The 18,078-nt window shown below is 39.9% G+C and overlaps 1 protein-coding gene across 2 annotated transcripts in view; it reads left to right on the top strand.

Annotated features, from left to right (window-relative positions):
• SKIC3 (SKI3 subunit of superkiller complex) overlaps positions 1-18,078 on the top strand; it is an 80,693-nt gene that overhangs the window by 50,506 nt on the left and 12,109 nt on the right. For both annotated transcript variants that reach the window (XM_074952857.1, XM_074952858.1), the window contains exons 28-35: positions 2,852-2,929; positions 4,569-4,693; positions 5,700-5,823; positions 9,036-9,257; positions 10,214-10,286; positions 10,680-10,733; positions 10,849-10,960; positions 17,848-17,976. In XM_074952857.1, the coding sequence (XP_074808958.1) occupies positions 2,852-2,929; positions 4,569-4,693; positions 5,700-5,823; positions 9,036-9,257; positions 10,214-10,286; positions 10,680-10,733; positions 10,849-10,960; positions 17,848-17,976 (917 nt within the window). The remainder of the gene's footprint in view (positions 1-2,851; positions 2,930-4,568; positions 4,694-5,699; positions 5,824-9,035; positions 9,258-10,213; positions 10,287-10,679; positions 10,734-10,848; positions 10,961-17,847; positions 17,977-18,078) is intronic.

Genomic DNA, 18,078 nt, shown 5'->3' with positions numbered 1-18,078 from the left:
AGGTATGTGGTCCCCAGAGGAAACGACGCTACACATAAACGTCAAAGAGCTCAGGGTGGTGTGCCGAGCATACGCAGTCTTCCTACCTCACCTGTCGGGCAGAGTGGTCAGAGTCCTTACGGACAACACAGCCTCGATGTTCTACATCAACAGGCAAGGTGGAGCGCAATCCTCGGTCCTTTGCCAAGAGGCACTCCATTTCTGGGACTTATGCGTCGACCACGGAATCCATCTAGATCAGTAGTTCTTAAACTTTACTGCAGCCTGCACCCTTTGGTTCTCAAAATATGTTCTCGCACCCCTTATCAAAAATCATTGGAGTAGGTCAGTTCTTTAAACCTAGATAATATTGTTTGTATATTACAGTAATTGTTAAATGTATAATGTTAATTAATAAATACATAGGTTTGATGAAACAAAGTAGTTGTACTTAACGTGCTTGTGCTTAATTTGTGTTTTCGGGGTGATTTATCTTCTAAAAAAATCTGGCATGTCACACCCCCAGAAAGGGTATCTCGCACCCCAGGTTAAGAACCACTGATCTAGAAGCATGTCACTTTCCGGGGGCCAGGAACATGCTAGCAGATCACCTAAGCAGGGACTTCTCCTCTCACTGAGTGGGTGCTCCACCTGGAGGTAGCTAGAGGTGGGGAACTCCCCAAGTGGATTTGTTTGCCACCAGGCAGAACAGAGGGTGCCACAGGTTTTGCTCCAGACTGGATCTGGGCAAGGTTTCCCTCTCCAACGTCTTCCTCTTGCCGTTCCCTCCAATTCCACTCATAAGCAAGATCCTAGTGAAAATCAAGAGGGACAAGGCACAGGTTATCATGACGACCCCGGCGTGGCCTTGCCAGCACTGGTTTAGGACGCTTTCAAGCTTGTCAGCAATCCCTTGCTGGCCCTGACCAGACCTGCTGTCACAGGATCACGGCCAACTCTTGCACCCCAACCTTGCATCCCTCCACCTCACGGCGTGGATGTTGCATGGCTGAACCCGGATGAACGGACCTGTTTGGACGGTGTCCAGAAGGTCCTCTTCAAGAATAGAAAGCCCTCGACTAGGCAGACCTTCCTGACAAAGTGGATGAGGTTCTCCCGCTGGGCGGCCGAATGGGGCATCTCCCCTTCGCATTCTTCAGTGCAGTCGATCTTGGACTACCTGCTTCATTTAAGGAACCAGGGCCTAGCGCACTCCTCTATCAGGGTGCACCTGGCGGCCATTTTGGCCTTTCATCCGCCAATTCAGGGGCCGACTGTGTTCTCCCATGACATGACGGTCAGGTTCCTTAGAGGCCTCGAGAGACTCTTTCCTCAAGTCCAGTCCCCGGCCGCTCAGTGGGATCTCAGCTTGGTTCTGTCCAGACTCACAGGTCTGCCCTTTGAGCCTTTTGACCTGTGCTCCCTATCTCACCTATCATTGGAAAGTAGCTTTCCTGGTGGCAGTGATGTCGGCGAGGCGAGTCTCTGAGTTGTGAGGCCTGACCTCAAAACTGCTGTACACAGTCTTCTATAAGGACAAGGTCCAGCTCCAGCTCCAGCCCCAGCCAACTTGCCTTCCCAAGGTGGTGTCCGCCTTCCACATGAGCCAGGACATCTTTCTTCTGGTCTTCTGCCCTAAGCCCCAGGAGACTAGTGAAGAGAGGCGTCTTCACGCTTTGGATATAATAAGGGGTCTGGCTTTCTACCTAGATGGGATAAAACTTTTCTGTAAGTTGACTCAGCTTTTCATCTCTACAGCTGATAGGATGAAGGGCCTCCCAGTGACCACGCAAAGGATTTCTAACTGGATCACCCCTTGCATTCGGACCCGCTACGAGTTAACAGGAGTCCCTCCACCGCCGATCATCAGAGCCCACTTGACTAGAGCGTAGGCATCCTCGGCAGCCTTCCTGGCACACGTTCCAATTTCGGAACATCTGTAAACTGCGACGTGTTCCTCAGTACACATGTTCACGGCCCACTATGCCATCATACAGCAGGCCAGGGATGATGCTGGGTTCGGCAGAGCTGTGTTGCAATCTACATGTCCGTGAACTCCTTACCCACCTCCAGGGGTACTGCTGGGAGTTACCTAAATTGGATGGACATAAGCAAGCCCTCGAAGAAGAAAAGACAGTTACCTTTTTTCGTAACTCGTGTTCTTCGAGATGTGTTGCTCATGTCCATTCCACCAGCCCTGCTGCCGGAGTTTCCGGCAAGAAGGAACTGAGGGTGGAGGGGGCCAGCGGTGCCCCTTATACCGGCGCATATGCATGTCACTCCAGGTGGTACCAGAGCCAGTTCCTTATGGATACTGCTGAGGGAAAAACTTCCGGCACCAGTGCATGTGACAAGCACGCACACACCTAAGTTGAATGGATATGAGCAACACATCTCGAGGAACACCAGTTACGGAAAAAGGTAACTGTATTTTTTTCAAAGAAGTGCAAATTAATCAATGCCTCTCATGGAAATTACCACAGAACCTTGCAGTATATTGAATTTTTCAATATGATTGTGGAAACTGAAGTATCATTGCATTGTCTCTACTGTTAAAACAATGTATTAAACACAGTTCTTCCCAAAAAGGGGGGATAACCTGGATGCAGTAGTGGTCACTGAACACAGCAAATATTTTGTAATTTTAAGCCATTTATTAAAGAGACAGAACAACTCTTACAGTGTAGATAAGTCACTGGCCGTAATAAGCAAAAGAACCCTTCTGGTAAATCTTGAGTAATCTCTTATTTTGAGAGAAATAGGGGCATAAACTTGCAGGCCTTTTATGGACACACACTTGCATTATAACTACTATTTGCATGTACTCCTGGGCATATTTGTGAATTACTCGTTCTTTATGGTCACTTTCAAGGGCGGTCTCATTGCTGAAGAACTCTGAAGATAAAGAGAAGTATAACATAGCAATGCAAAATTATGGTAGATCACTCTGGTAAGCAGTGTTTTTTGTTTAAGTTGTTACCTCTTGCAATATCACAGTATTACTTCGAGAAATTCCACCACAGAACAAGGAATGGCCACATCCTTCATTTAATGGGTACTTTATGGCAGATGATAAGCTATTCATATTTAACTTTCATTTTAATCTTAAACCATTTTTTATCATATGCAGCACAAAATTTAGAGCTTCAGTATCTTATACGTACTTTCATTAAATTGCTTTCAGTTTCCCGCTCTTAAAACTCTGAGCTGTACCCATAATAATTCAACAGTTAGGTTTAACTTTAGCATTCCTTGTCTCTATTTATGTAGTCTGCAGAAGGAAGCTCAAACTCTCTTGGTTTTTCTACCTGCCATCTGACTTGGAATTTATTCCCTTTCTTTTTGCAGGTAATCCAGTTTGTAGTGTGAGTAGTTAGCTGTTGTATGTTGTCACTACTTTTTTAAAGCAAGAATTTTTTTGTTGAGATCGGTGTCCAAAAGTTCCAGGAGGTTGCCCATATTGGAGTCTCAAGTTATGTGAGAAATCCCCATAGAGTGGCATCTTGTAGCTAGTATTCCTAGGATAGGGTTGCTCCTGTAGCAGAGCTGTGCTATTGCTTTAACCTTTTGGGGTCATGCTGACTGACTTGAACTAGTTCTCGTAAACAGCACTATTGCACAGATTATTCTTCTCTTTACGATGTCTGCCTCAACGGTCAGAACAGTCTTCTAGTCCTCTGATTCCATCTCAGGGGCATAGGATGGAGAGAATCTTGACGTCGGAGGACCGTTTCAAACTGCTTCCTTTTGTGGTGGCTTCAGCTCTGTTAAGCAAGGTTTTAGAAGTAAATTTTTTTTAGGCAGGAAATATCTACCCCTGACCTCAATGCGAGTGATAGAACCAGTGCCCTCATCCTAGAGAGGTCATGTCTTCCCATCATATTTTTCTAAGAGCATCTTGGTAGACTAAAGAGATTCACTTAAGTGTTGTGATGCTCAACATCCTCATTCCATGTTGCATGTATTGTATGTGACTGTGGTCATTTCTGGTCTTCCAGAAAGAATTCAAAATGATGCAACATTTTTGTGTGAGTACAAAGTTCTCATGATTGTTAATGAACTTTAGTAAATAGTCCTATTGCATTTCTGCTATGATGGTCTTATTCATAGCAAGATTGCCAAATCTATTCTTCCTCCTCCCTCCATAGAAATCACTAGGCAGTATCTTTTTGTATCACACTATAATATCGTTCCCTGGATAGTATGTGTGATCAATTAATGTTAGTGTGCTCATATGTTGATACAAACGTCAGATAGTTCCAACAAGCCGTAACTATTTATTTAGCAAATCTGACTAAATGTTGTATTTCTGAGCTAGTAACATGGACTTGAAGCTTTCACGTAAGTGAAATGGGATTGCAAATATCCACATTAACAATACATTCATCCACCTAGAATGAAGGGTTTGAGGGTACACTGATAGTTCTACATTTCTTAAAACCAAAATTCAACCCCTTTCTTTTTGATATACTGGGCTTCTAAAAGACAGTGTTAGTGAATTTAGCTGATGGTTGTACATGATCATGAACTGGGGCTGCTTAAAACTGCAGTTCAAAGCTGATTTGGGGCATTTTTTTTTTTTTTTTTAGTGCCATAGGTCAATATGACAAGGCCATCCAGGCTTACATGTCCACTCCTCTCATAGAGTTAGAGGACATTGTAGGAGTTGCACTAGCTTACTTCAAGAAAGGGCTTTTACAAGACAGCATTAAAGGTAAGTGTCTGTTTAAACAAAGGTACAGTACATGGCCTGACACTAAAGGAATATGGCATTTTCTATATGAACACTTACCCCTTTTGACTTTGTACTCCTGACCGACACATTCTGTCCCAACTTATGCACGCATTGGGGTAGTATGGGGTATGCACGCATTGGGGTAGTATGGGGTATGCACGCATTGGGGTAGTATGGGGTATGCACGCATTGGGGTAGTATGGGGTATGCACGCATTGGGGTAGTATGGGGTATGCACGCATTGGGGTAGTATGGGGTATGCACGCATTGGGGTAGTATGGGGTATGCACGCATTGGGGTAGTATGGGGTATGCACGCATTGGGGTAGTATGGGGTATGCACGCATTGGGGTAGTATGGGGTATGCACGCATTGGGGTAGTATGAAAATTTTCAGATTTTCATATAAAATTCATCATAATCACCAGATTGCTACTCAGAAAGTTTCCATGAGCTATTGCAGTGTACTGGAAAAAATATCTTTTACATATCAATTGACATTTTCAAGGCAGGACACCGTGGCAGTACCAGTACTTGCTTACTCTCTACATCCAGTATGTGAGGTAGGGAAATAAAGGTATTATGAACAAAGGTGGATGCTAAACTTTAAAAATGGATTTTTGCTGCTTGGGGCAGGGAATCTTGAAACATCAAGAGAACGCATTCCTTTCCTGGATGTTCCTTTATCACTTTTCAACAATTTTGAGCATTCATAACATATGAAAATTATTTAGGTTTCAAAGTCAAACACTCAAAAGTTAGGAAATGCCAGACTTACAGTTGCATGTTCTTGTGCAACCTTAATTCTGCCCCTTTGTGTCCAACCTGTGCACTGAATGTGGCAGGGGTCCTGTAGGGGAAAATGTATGTGATCATGTAACTAAAGACTCTCATAGTGCATATACATGTCTGTATCTTGTCACTCCAGAATGCTTTTAAATCTCTTGATTGCTTTTTTAAATTCCTATCTTAATTTAATATTCCCAGCCTATGAGAGAGCCCTATCTCTTGCTGAATCTGAACAAGACAAAGCCCATATTTTGACTGCCCTTGCAATAATGGAGTACAAACAGAACAAAGTGGATGCTGCAAAGACGTTGCTGTTTAAATGGTATGTGGATGGTGTAGCATGAGTATGTGTGAGAGAGAGAACTTGTCAGAATCTGAAAGTACTGTTAGAAGCTTTAACTTGGAAGTTTTTATTGGGCTTGCTTTTTTTTAGCCCAAAAGTAATGAGGTACAAACACTGAAGGCAGCTTTGTAAATTAATCTAAAAGCAGTGGTAATGTACCTACCAGTAGTACTTGTCTTCACATTTGTTGAGTGGCTTGCTGTGTAAGTTTTTAATTTAGTTTTTAAATTTAAACTAAGATATTGTTCAAAACTTAATTTCCTATACTGTGGCATTCCTTGCAAAATAAGTTCCAAGTTGCTATCTTAATTTTCTTCAGAGAGTTTAAAATCTTCCATCCTTAGGAAAAGTGTGTGTGTGTGGGGTATGCAGCTATAATAAATGTAACTTTTTCTTAATAAAAATTTAACCTAAGTAGTTAAAAATCCCCCAAAGAATAATGCTGTAAACACTACATAGCATCATGACAGTATTCTGTAGATTTTCACTTAAAGATCAGCAGTCCTGTTTCACCTCTGCATTTTATAAGTGGTTTTTTATCTTTCAGCATTTTGAAGATTTAAAAAAGTGCCTGGTCTGTAACTGGGCAGTTGGCAGCCAGAAATTAGCCTCTACCATTTCAGTCCCCAGTGTTGAGCAGAGTGGCTGACTTTACTTTCCCCAAAAAACAAACAAACAATGAGGAGTCTGCTGGCACCTTAAAAAGACTAACAGATTTATTTGGGCATAAGCTTTCGTGGGTAAAAAACCCACTTCTTCAGATGCAAGAAGTGGGTTTTTAACCCACGAAAGCTTATGCCCAAATAAATCTGTTAGTCTTTTTAAGGTGCCAGCAGACTCCTCGTTGATTTTGTGGATACAGACTAACATGGCTACCCACGATACATTACTTTCCCTGTTTACCAAAGAATACTGTGTCGGAAACATGGCCATATTGACCATCTCTATCCTGCCAGCAAATCCTCAAGTTACTGAAATAATTGAGGTCTGTGACCTGGTGCTTTAAATCCTGAGTAATTGATGATTAATATGATGTAGGAAAATGTTATTTCTAGTTAGTCACGAAAGTGTTCTTTCTATTTTTAACATAAATTTCAACAATGAGTGCTTCCTACATATCATTAGTCACTAGCATTAAAGAAAACTAGTAAATGCTCTGGAAATGCATCATTTTTAACTGGAAGCATGTAACATTGTAAAAAGTGAAATCTGTCAAGACTTTAAATTTTACTGTTGGGTTTTACACCCATATAGTAGACTGATGGCAACACAAAAACCTGGAAAAAAGAATTTCACATAATTAGACATATTTGGTGTCTATAGCTGATATTTAAAGAGTATAACTGTAATCTTGTGATGGAGTCAGAAGAAACAAAAGGTCTAAATGTTCTACTTATTCTTTTGTGCTTTTTATAAAATAAGTATATTTTTACATCTGTAGTTCACAAAATTTGGTTAACCAGGATGTTGGCGGATTGTTTTTCTTCCATTGATTTAGCAACACAGCATAGAAGTAGGATATTAAATTTTTGACCTCCAGTGAAATCATCAATACTAAAACAAAACAATAGGATCAATATGTTTAGGAACCTTTTCATATTCCATTGCTAAATTACAATAGGCAGCATCTCCTTTATATTCATATTTATTTCCAATTTTAGGATGTGACCACCAAATAAATGAATTCTCATAATTCCATATTCTGATCAGATGATACTGCAGCAGTTTCTCTTATATTGGAACATCTTGAATTTGTGTAGTCTCTTGAGATGTGTAGTTTTTTTGCACCAGTTTTTCTCCCTACAGCTCTCCTACTTCTTCATAGAAAGCAGTTCTGCTTCTGCATTACTACTATTCAAAGCTTTCTATAAAACTACTAGATAACACCTACTTTTGTACTTATTTAAGCAGCAATATAGTTAATTGTTTTTAATTTTTTAGAATATTCTTTATAGAGATGAAAATTATTTTGAGTTTAAAAAAAAAAAAGCAATACTTCATTGGGCTTTGATTCTGTATTCCAATTTTCCTTCCAAATTGGTTCTAAAGTTTCACCAGCAGTGACTAATGCACATACATTTCATTTTAATTTCCTAACCTCCTTGCACGTGTTTCCTCAAAACAGCTTCATGGAAAGTGCAATGCATACAGTTAAGCATGTGCAACAGCAGAACTAATCTACTGACTGGACTGCAAATTGTCTCCCTTAATTCCTTTTGCTATAGCATGGAGTTGCAGTAGTCATATATGTATTCATGGTACAGTGCAGACTGCTAAATATGAGATGCTGACAGAAGATGTAAATATTCCTCCCCTCCCACCCCCCTTCATCTGTTTTTTGTTTTTGTTTTTTTTAATTGGGAAATGCATATATCCTGTACCCAGAATGCTAGCTCTGTACAGATTTTTATTACTCAAACACAATTAATTTTAACTTAGATGATCTTGGAAAATTATACAGAAATTCTACAGCTACCTGAAGCACAATTTTATGTAAGAGGGAATTCTTTTCCTAGCAGAGATTGGATCTTTTTTACTCTAGGGAATCTAAATCAAAGCTCTCATAACAAAATTATTTACATCAGATGTCAAATACTGCCATGCCCTCAAAAAAGTGTGTGTGTGGGAGGGGGGAGCAAACCTCCGTTTGCTTAGTATGAGTAACTGAGTTTATAAGATTATGTATACTATTGGAGAAACGTTTCTTTCAAGAGAAAGTAGATGCATAAGGTTGAGGAGATATTTGTCTCCATTACCAGACATTTTTTATGGCTACTCTGTTTTTAAAAAAAAAAAAGACAGCTAAACATGCCTGATTCTTGCCGAGCAGTAGTCATGAGCTTTAAAAGCTGAAACCCACATAACTCCATTGTACTCAATCTTATCCAAAGGATTTAAGAATATTGATGTAGGACTGAGTTTGAGAGTCCTATCATGAGAGGGTATTAATTCAGTGCGCCACATTATTATTGCTGGATTAGGAATTCAAACATACTGTGAGCTAAAGAGGATGTTTTGTTGCTCTGAAGAGGTAGTTTCAATTTGGAGTGAATCTTGTGAGTAAATTGCTGTTTGTTGTTTAACGAGCACTTACAACACTATGACAAGTGGAAGAAGATGACAAATCCTGCAAACTATACTTGAGGGTAGTATTGTATTACATAATAACCTGTTTTCCATTGTATTTATAGCTCTATATTAAAGGAACCTACTACAGAAAGCCTGCAGGCTCTGTGCACCCTAGGTCTGGCAAAGCAGGATGCTACACTTGCAACAGCAGCACTTAAAGAATTACTGAAGCACACAAAAAGCAAGGATAATGTTTATGAGAGATGCCTTATTACATCTGCTGTGTATGCGCTGCAAGGTAGAAATGTGGGAGTGCAGAGGCAAGCTTCCAAAGCTGTCCATAGGTGTGTGGTCTGCATTTTTGTATATTAATGGCAATTAAACTTTTACCCTCCCATGCAAAACTATCCTTTTTAAACTTTGTGAGTGCTGGAACAAGACTTACTAAGCAAATATCTACACTTTTACAACATACCTAGAGACAAACTCTGGTATCTTAAGAGTGAAAAGTGTAATTCATTTAGATCAAGTTAAGTGGCAGAAGCTGCCTCTATTCTTGCATTTTTGAAATACTGTCATGATATCTTTTTATGGGATCAAATTGTTTTACTCTTAGGAACACATTACACTGTGGTACACAGTTATAAATCTACTTATGGTCAGCATGTGTACTATAAACTTCTGTGTGCTCATTGTCAGCTCTCTGGATTGTTCAGTAGAAACTTACCGATAAAGCTGGGAAAGGTCTGCACTGTAACAGGTTCTTCTCTGCAGTGATCCCTCAGGTTTTATCTAATGTAATATTAAATGGTTTCTTAGGCAGTTGAGTCCATTAACTAAATGTTTTTTTGATTTAATTTTAAATGTGTGGCGGGGGGGAGGGGTTAATTTTCAAGCTGTTGCTCTTGGTTATGCCATTAACTACCAACTTGTACTGTCACCTCTCAAATGTTTCAGACAGTTATCCTACTCTTCTCTCTTTCCAGATTATCTTAAATTTCCTTATCCCAGAGCAGATTTCTGATCTTTAATAACATGTTCCTGTTTTTTTGACGACAGTGATACATTAGGGAGAATACAGTCTATCTAGTCTATAATCGTATATGTCTGTTCACTTTAAGTCACTAACCATGGAAGCTGTTTGCATAACTTCTTTTAAGAAGATTACAGATGTAAGCGTTGATTATAGTAGCGGGTTTGAAAGTAGATGCCTATCCAGAGATGTGACAAGCAGGATTCACATGGCTAAGTACACCTCTATAGGAAATGCAAATCTGAATATCCTTACTCTCTTCTGTAGTAACCCAGATGATCCTGCTCTTTGGTCTCTTCTGTCTCGACTTGTTCCTCTGTATACGCCACATAATGCAAAGGTAAGTGTGTTGCAGTTATCCTGTATTAAGCTTTGACCATATGTTAAGCAACATATATTTGAGTAGAGTTCAGTAATTACAATTTTTTAATATGCTATTGTGCACTAATTAACAAGAACAACTATTATGATTGCATTCACAATTGCATTTCTGACAAGTTGCCTGCACAACTGCCTTCTTTGTATGTATGCTTTAACAAAAGCAGTGATGCTCCCCTTAAAATAAATAAAAACACTATGCATCAGCTTGGAAGAGAAAATACTTGAATGTAAAATTAGTTCATATTGCTGATCAAGGTCAAGATCAGAAGTATGATCCTGTCATTTCAACGTCCCTCGTAAAACCCCAGCATTAAACAATAGTGATGTAATCTGTTCAATATTTATCTTTTAGGGTGGAGCTGTGGCAGGAAATGTTGCTCATATACTTGATTTAAACCATGGAAAGGTTTGTTTTTCGCTTCAGACTTTTTAATTCAATAAATAATCCTAAAGTGAACACGTTTTGGCTTTTTATAAAGTAATATTGAAGCATGCTAATGTTGCTTATTCTTCATGTGTAGAAAGCCCTGCTGCATACTGCAGTTAATCAGTTGGCGGTGGGATGTCATTCAGCTGAAGATGAGAAAAACAATGCACTGAAGGATATCCAAAAGGCAGTACATCTTTTTCCAGGTGATCATTACTCTATCACAAACATTCATGCTGCAATTTTTATTTTAAACTTCTATTTGTTAGGATTCCAGTAATATTTCAGGGAGAGGCCTTTGATCAAGTAAAATAGAACTAGCTTTCCAGGGACTGTTTGAATACATCAAGGGATAGGTAAATGCTGAAGTTGAGGCTCACTCTAACAACACTGGAAATTATTTAATCTCCCAACAGGAGAAGAGATTTGTGGTGGTGGTTGTTTCACACACCAGTCTCAAAATTCGGACACTCAATGAATTATAACCTGCTGCACTGACCTGGAAAGATCTATTCATGATTTTTTTTTTAGAGTTTTTGGATTGCAAATACTGTATTAATTTACTGAATGTTGGTTAATGCTACAAGCAGCTGTCCTATTAGCAAATTGCAATCTTTGTTATTATAGTAAATGCAAAACTAATGTTGAGACTGTGAAATCAAGCACTCAGAAGTCAAATACCAAAATGTTAAATTTCTTCTACAGTGTTAATGCTGTGGTATGCATTAACATAATGCATAAAAATAAACTTTTTTTATCATTCTCACAGATACAGGATAATTTGACACTTTCTGGAGCTTTGTTTCATTTTCCAGTATTTATTCATTGTTCTCCTTCATCCCTTCCCAAAAATCTCCTTTGCTATGATGCCTACAAAAACTTTAACAGTGTAGGCTGCTGGTGTGCTGAGACCATTGCCTGTCATGCTGACCAATATTGTCTTATTGTTTTGTTGTCTGTCTGTATCCATCTGTTATATCTTGTCATATACGTAAATGGAGATCTCCCTGGGGCATTAGACACTGTCCCAATGCAACTCTGGTCCATGGATTTGTAGGCACTATAATAATGCAAATAATTGTATAGGCGGGTCTCATACTGGTGCCTGTTAACTTTTTTTGCCCAATGCTTCTCATAAGACTCTGTTTTCAGGTACTTATGACTTGTCAAAATTTTACCCATTTGTCTTAAATTTTCCATAGTGAGTATCTGCCTGTAGGCTGAATTTTAGTTTGGAAAATTTCAGCCAGAACAGTTCAGCTGTTTCTGAGAATGGGATTAAGAGAAAATACATTTTTCCCATTTAAAAAAAAAAATTCTGGTGATCCTTTCTTTCAACGAAGTGAGCACCTTGTGCTTTGAAGTCCAGGACTTGTAATTTGGCAGGGTAGTGGCCTTTGTGTGATTGGATGTGTCTTTTTGCCATCCCTATGAAAAATGGCCCAAATTCAGTCAAATTATAAAACCTAGAATAAACCCAGTTTGTACTCTCTCATAGAGATTATGGACATTTTAGCTTCTAAAATCAAGAAGGATTTCATCCTCTCTGAGCATGTTTGAGCCTGTAGTGCCGACTGGTCTTTGCGGGCACCATCCCCACAGAGCAACTTGGTATGCTACCTTCAGCTCAGGACTACAAGGGCAAAGCTAGACTGCTCTAGTATGGGCACTGGAACTGAGAGCAGAGTGTCTCTCCCTCCTGTGATCTCCCTGCTGACACCTTGGCAATCAAATTAGCAATCTAATTTGAATGCAGAGGCAACCAGGTGGGAGGGAAAGGAGAAGATTGTGGCAAGTAGTCTGAGACTGGGTACAAAGGAGAGCAGGCAGAGATACTGAGAGTGGAAGCAGGATGGTTAACCGTGAAGAGCGGAGGCTGGGATTGAATAGGCAAGTAGAACGAGATTGGACAAGGAGTTAGGGGTAGGGAAGAGACCGTACGGTACAGAGATCAGGATGGAGGGAACAGGGCAGAAGGGCAAGCCCTGAAAGTTTGACCTCTAGAGCACACTCCCCTCCAAAGCCTGGAATATAATATAGAATTCCTGAGTTGCACTATTCCTCTGCCCATAGCAATATCTGTGAAATGCACTGGCAAAGTTTGTGTCGCTGGCCCCCTGCCCTCCTCTCCCCCAATGCTGGTCCACAGAGGATAACTTACTACTTCTACTAACTTAAGAGGTCTGTGCAGTGGATCTTAAGGTTCCACCCCTACTGATGAACCATGTGGTTGTTGATACAGTGCTACTTGATGGAATTAGTTTTTTCAGTTTGGTTTAAAAATAAAAACCTAGCAAGTTATACGTGTTGTTTTAGTGTGTGGCATGGGGCCCACATGTTGCACCGTGAAGAGAAAACACAGCGTTGAATAGCTGCTCATTAAGTGAGCACCAGTCCACTCTGTACACTGAATGAGGCAGGGGTCCTATGTAATTACTGTATTATAATGCACATACACAAGGGGGCTGAATTAAGGTTGCCAAGGCTTGCTTGATTCTGGCATTTCTTAACTTTTGAGTGCCTGAGTTTGCAACCTTAATACAGTAACTGAAGTGGGAACACTGGATTTGTATGGGACAGAGGTAAACATTTGTTGAAAATGTGGAGCTGTTCTGGGATTGCAGAATATACAGTGATGTTCAGGGAGAAGCAGGTTCTTCACAAGTGTTGGACAAAAGGAAAATATTATGCCATAACCTCTGAGTAGTGTTTGGAAACACTGCAATATGTGCACAGTTTTAAGTATACAAAATTCCATCATTATGAAGCAAAGGAAACTATATTCTCTGGAGCGTCTTAAAACATTCCCTTCTTTGTAATAACACTTAACATGTAGCCTAATCTAAAAGGGTTCTCTGGGACTCAGTGATGTTGCTGCTAGTACACACAATTTCTCAAGCACTTAATGTAAAAGATATCATAGAATCCAGCTCAGTATATGCTCTAGGAATTATTTGGAGGAAGTTCTATGGCCTGTGTTGTACCGGAGGTCAGACTAGAGCAGCGGTTCTCAACCAGGGGTCTGTGAGCCCTTTCAGGGGGGCTACAGAGCCCCATGGCTCAAACCCAGTGTCCTAAGCCCCAGTGCTGAAGCTGGGAGCGGCATGGGGCTGATGCCGGTGGTTCCCCCCCCCCCCCCCATCCCAGCTGGGAGCGGTGCAGGGCTGAAGCCGGTGGCCCCAGCGCACCTTCTCCCTCAATGAAGCTGGGACCTGCACTGGGAACACAGCCCCTAGCTACCCCCTGCCTGCACCCTAAGCTACTTCCCTGCCTGCACACAGCCCCTAGCTACTCCCTTCCTGCACCTGAGCAGTTTTCCAACTTTTTGAATGGAGTCCCCCATTTGAGTTATATTTTTGGTTTGTGTTCCTGCCACAGCCCAGACAGGCAGGGTGGCCTCCTGAGTGAGTCGGGGTGGAGGGTGGCGGTTTCTCTCTCGACGCTGCTGTGCGGAGCTGGCTTGAGCCCTGCCAGCCCTTGTCACCCCAAAATAGAAGTAAAACTATGCCTATGCCCACGGGTGTCGTTCCCCCCCGCCCCGCCGGCCTGGAGTCCTGAGCTTTGGCTTCACAGGGCCTCCTGTTGTGTGGGGCCCTGGGCAATTGCCCTGCTTGCTACCCCCTAAAGCTGGCTCTGGCTTTTATGCAGAAAACCAGTTGTCATGGCACAGATGGGCTGTGGAATTTTTATAGCGGGGGGGGGCTCAGAAAGGAAAAAGGTTGAGAACCCCTGGCCTAGAGGATCACAGTGGTCCCTTCTGATCTTAGAATCTATAAAGTATTTTTTCTACTGAGCCCATCAACATATCTGACTGCTTTATTTTGTGCTTACTCATCAATAAAACTATAAGTTCTGTCTGCAGAATACTTATCACTAGTGGTCATGCATGATTCAGAAATAAAAGCTCGACTTTCCAATTTCAGGGGAAGTTTGCAGGGCTAACAGCTAAGGAATTTTGGAGTTAGGACTTTTATCCTATGTGTAAACTGAGAAACGTGTTTTTTTAGCTATTGATCCAACAAAAATGGAACTCTACAATGTCATTTTAGTCACTTTCCAGAATATAACTTACATTGCACAGTAAGCCATTAGCTCTTTTCTGTATTTACAGTGAAATATAAATCCTATTAAAATGTTGGATGCAACTTCACTTCTTAAAACAACTGAGCAGGGAGTGAGCAAAATTACTTGTATTGCTTTCTCTCCCTGCTCCCCAAACACCTTGTATTTCCTGTTTAGGCATATTTCAGCCTTTGTCTGAATCAGTAATCCACACAGAAATGGAGTACTTGCGAAGTACAGGTTTAGAAATAATGTGCATATTCAGTGCTTCCCTTATTGGCAAGGATTGCAAGTAGTTTTCATATGAATGTGTTTGGTCTATGTGAAATTATCACAATAGATGACCACCTTATTGGTGGTCTCTGCAGAGGCTGAAGATGGATTGGGTCATAGAGACTGAACTAATTTCTCGCTCCTAAAGGTCCGCCTTTGCAGGGCTTAAACAATTAAGAGTAGGTGAAACTTGTAATGTTACTGGCCATACTTTTTCATGCTCCTGCTGAGCACAGAATTCCAGGCTTTTAATTTAGCATCTCTCTTGAGCAATACATTTACTAAAACATACATTTTGAAAATTCCTCTTCAAAGTCAAATACTTTCCAGTAGAATAAAATTTATTTAATATTTAGCTAAATATAGAATTTGCTTTTAAAAAAAATTCTGCTAGAGCTTTGCAAGTTTCTAATGATATTTAAAATATTTTATAGTTAAGTATTTCCCCAAGGCCTAGATAAAACTTCTATTTAAAATGAAAACCATTTTCCATGTCATCCCTAATGCATATATTATCACTAATAAACTTTCAAATAGCTTGATATTAAATCTCAGATCTTGAACAGAATGTTAAAACCCTAATACTTAAGATGAAGTCTTCCCATTTATGTGTCTGGTGACTAGCCTGCATTTATGAAAGAAAGTAAATATTGGAAACTCGCAATCCCACATGATTAAAATCATTTTTAAAATACCCTTTTCACAAGATTGCATAGGACAATTACTTCAGTACAGCTGAGGAAGAAAAGATGGCATTTTTTGCATAGGAAGATAGATACAATGTTAAATGAAATGCTCTTGGTATGACCATGTTATGCCAGGGTATGTGTTCTTGTATGTCTTGTTACTTATAGCAAATTTATCAAAGAATCTAATAGGGGCGGAAAAGATCTCCCTCTGCCAATGCTGCACTGTTTTCTGTAGTGTATATTTTGTAATGAATGTCCAGTTTAATTTAACTATCCAAATCAGTGAGATTCCCTAACGTACCTCAATTATTCAAGGAAAATTATTTTTAAAAATTCATTTTTAATAAGTGTCATTTGTCAAAAAGTGATGTAAATATGTAGCTTGAAAAAACCACATTCTAGATTTGTGCTTGTGCAGGCAGAAAGCAGGAATGCAATTTTTGGCAACAGGTCTTTGAAATCTGTTCTTAAGTGGTTAGCAGTGGCCCAAGTGCTTTCATTTCACTATAGTAAAGATTCTTGTGGTTAGTGCATAGGATTGCAGGAGGATTGAGTCTGGCTTGGATCTCTTCCCCGCTCTGCGAAACTGTAATTCACAATCTGTAGGTTATTTAATTTCTCTGTGCCTCCATTCCCCCTCAGTAATGTGCGACTAATTGTTACTAATTTTACACAAGGATGCTTGGCAAAATTGAAGATATCAAATAGTTTCACAGAGGTTAAACAGAAGGCACTTTTAAAGGGTTAATAATAGTCTGCAAAAATTTTGTTTCTTTGATAGAGTACTTCTAACGTTCTCCTAATCAGTTTCTTACATCAGAAAATAAACCTATGGCTGTTCTACATCTTTATCTCTCATGTACAATAGAACTTATCTAGAGAGATCCATGTCTTGCACACATTTGGGATCATCTCAGTTGCACAGTTTATATTAAAAATTGGGAAATGTTTACCTTAGGACATTGGTTTAAGCACAGATCAGTTTGGAGTCATAAGTAAAATGACTGGTGTTGTCAGTCCAGTTCCTGGTGGACATGTGCCCATGCTGTAGTTTGTTTAAAAAAAAAAAAAAAAAGTTACCATTAGCACACCTGTTGCCAAGGACTGAAAATTCACACTGTGTGGACCACCGTTTTACAAGACTGCCTCTTTGGAATGAAGACATGTTTGAGGTGCATTGGTGAAGGGGTGTAGAGAAGCTTGCTGTGCGGCATCTTTACTCCCCTTTTTCCCTTGTGTCTGAGATTTATGTGCTGGCAAGCTGACTTAGCATAAACACATTCTAAATATTTTAGATACAATGATAAATATCTGTTTTAATTTCATGTTCATTAAAGATTTAACAACCTGCCTCCTTAATGCTCCCATGCCATTTTAGGACCCTAACTTCACTGTTCTCCCTTTTTGTTCTGGATTGCAGTACTACATAGTACTGATGAACTGTTCTCTCTCCAACACCAGTGGGGGATGCTTATGATCAGCTGTGTTCTGATGGTGAAAGAAATGACCAAGCCATCAGACTTGGAAAAATATCATTCTTACAACAGCACCAGTTACTGTGGTATCTACATGAAAGCAGACTTGAGTTCTACTAAAGTCCCACAAAACATGCTCTTGCATAATATAATACTGCACTAGCGAGTATAGGAGAATGCGGTGGTGTAATTTTTATAATTGGTGCTTTAGTTGTCAAGTTTTATTTTCTAGTCCTTTCTTATAAAACTAGAATGAAATACAATTCAGTGATTCATTAAATGTCACTTAACGTACAGGTGCAACTCTCATTTAGCTCCCTTGCGTCTGAGAACAGAATTAGGTCTGACCATTGTAGTGATTACAAAGACAGAGGTTTATGCCCTGTCTTTTTTTTTTCCCCGAAGTTATTGAGGCCCCTCACCCAACCAAAGATCCCACTGATTTCTTTACTTGATTCTAACTATTTTTGTCTTGTATAATTTTTTTATGGATCCCTTGACTGCTGTGATAAATAGTATATCAGTTGAAGACTCCTGTAAATAGAATGCTGATAATATTGAATATATGGGCAATTTTTAAAAAAATGTTTTCAGATGATCCTGCTACATGGGCAGTGCTAATGGGTGCCTGCCATGCTGAAAATACTGTTGTCTATTTAAACAACACACAGCCTAAGAGAAGAGACCTAGAAATGACACTTGTAGCCACAGTTTCAGCCAAAAGTAAGTTATACAAACCTTTTTAATTTTCATACTTTTCTAAGAGGGAAAAAATCAATACTTCTGGTTTTGTGGGTTTTTGTTTGTCCTGTAAAGTCGTCAACA

This window comes from Natator depressus, chromosome 5 (genome assembly GCF_965152275.1).
Source record: "Natator depressus isolate rNatDep1 chromosome 5, rNatDep2.hap1, whole genome shotgun sequence".
Lineage (NCBI taxonomy): Eukaryota > Metazoa > Chordata > Testudines > Cheloniidae > Natator > Natator depressus.
The sequence above is the reverse complement of the archived record's forward strand: the minus strand, read 5'-3'. Positions and strand labels throughout refer to the sequence as shown.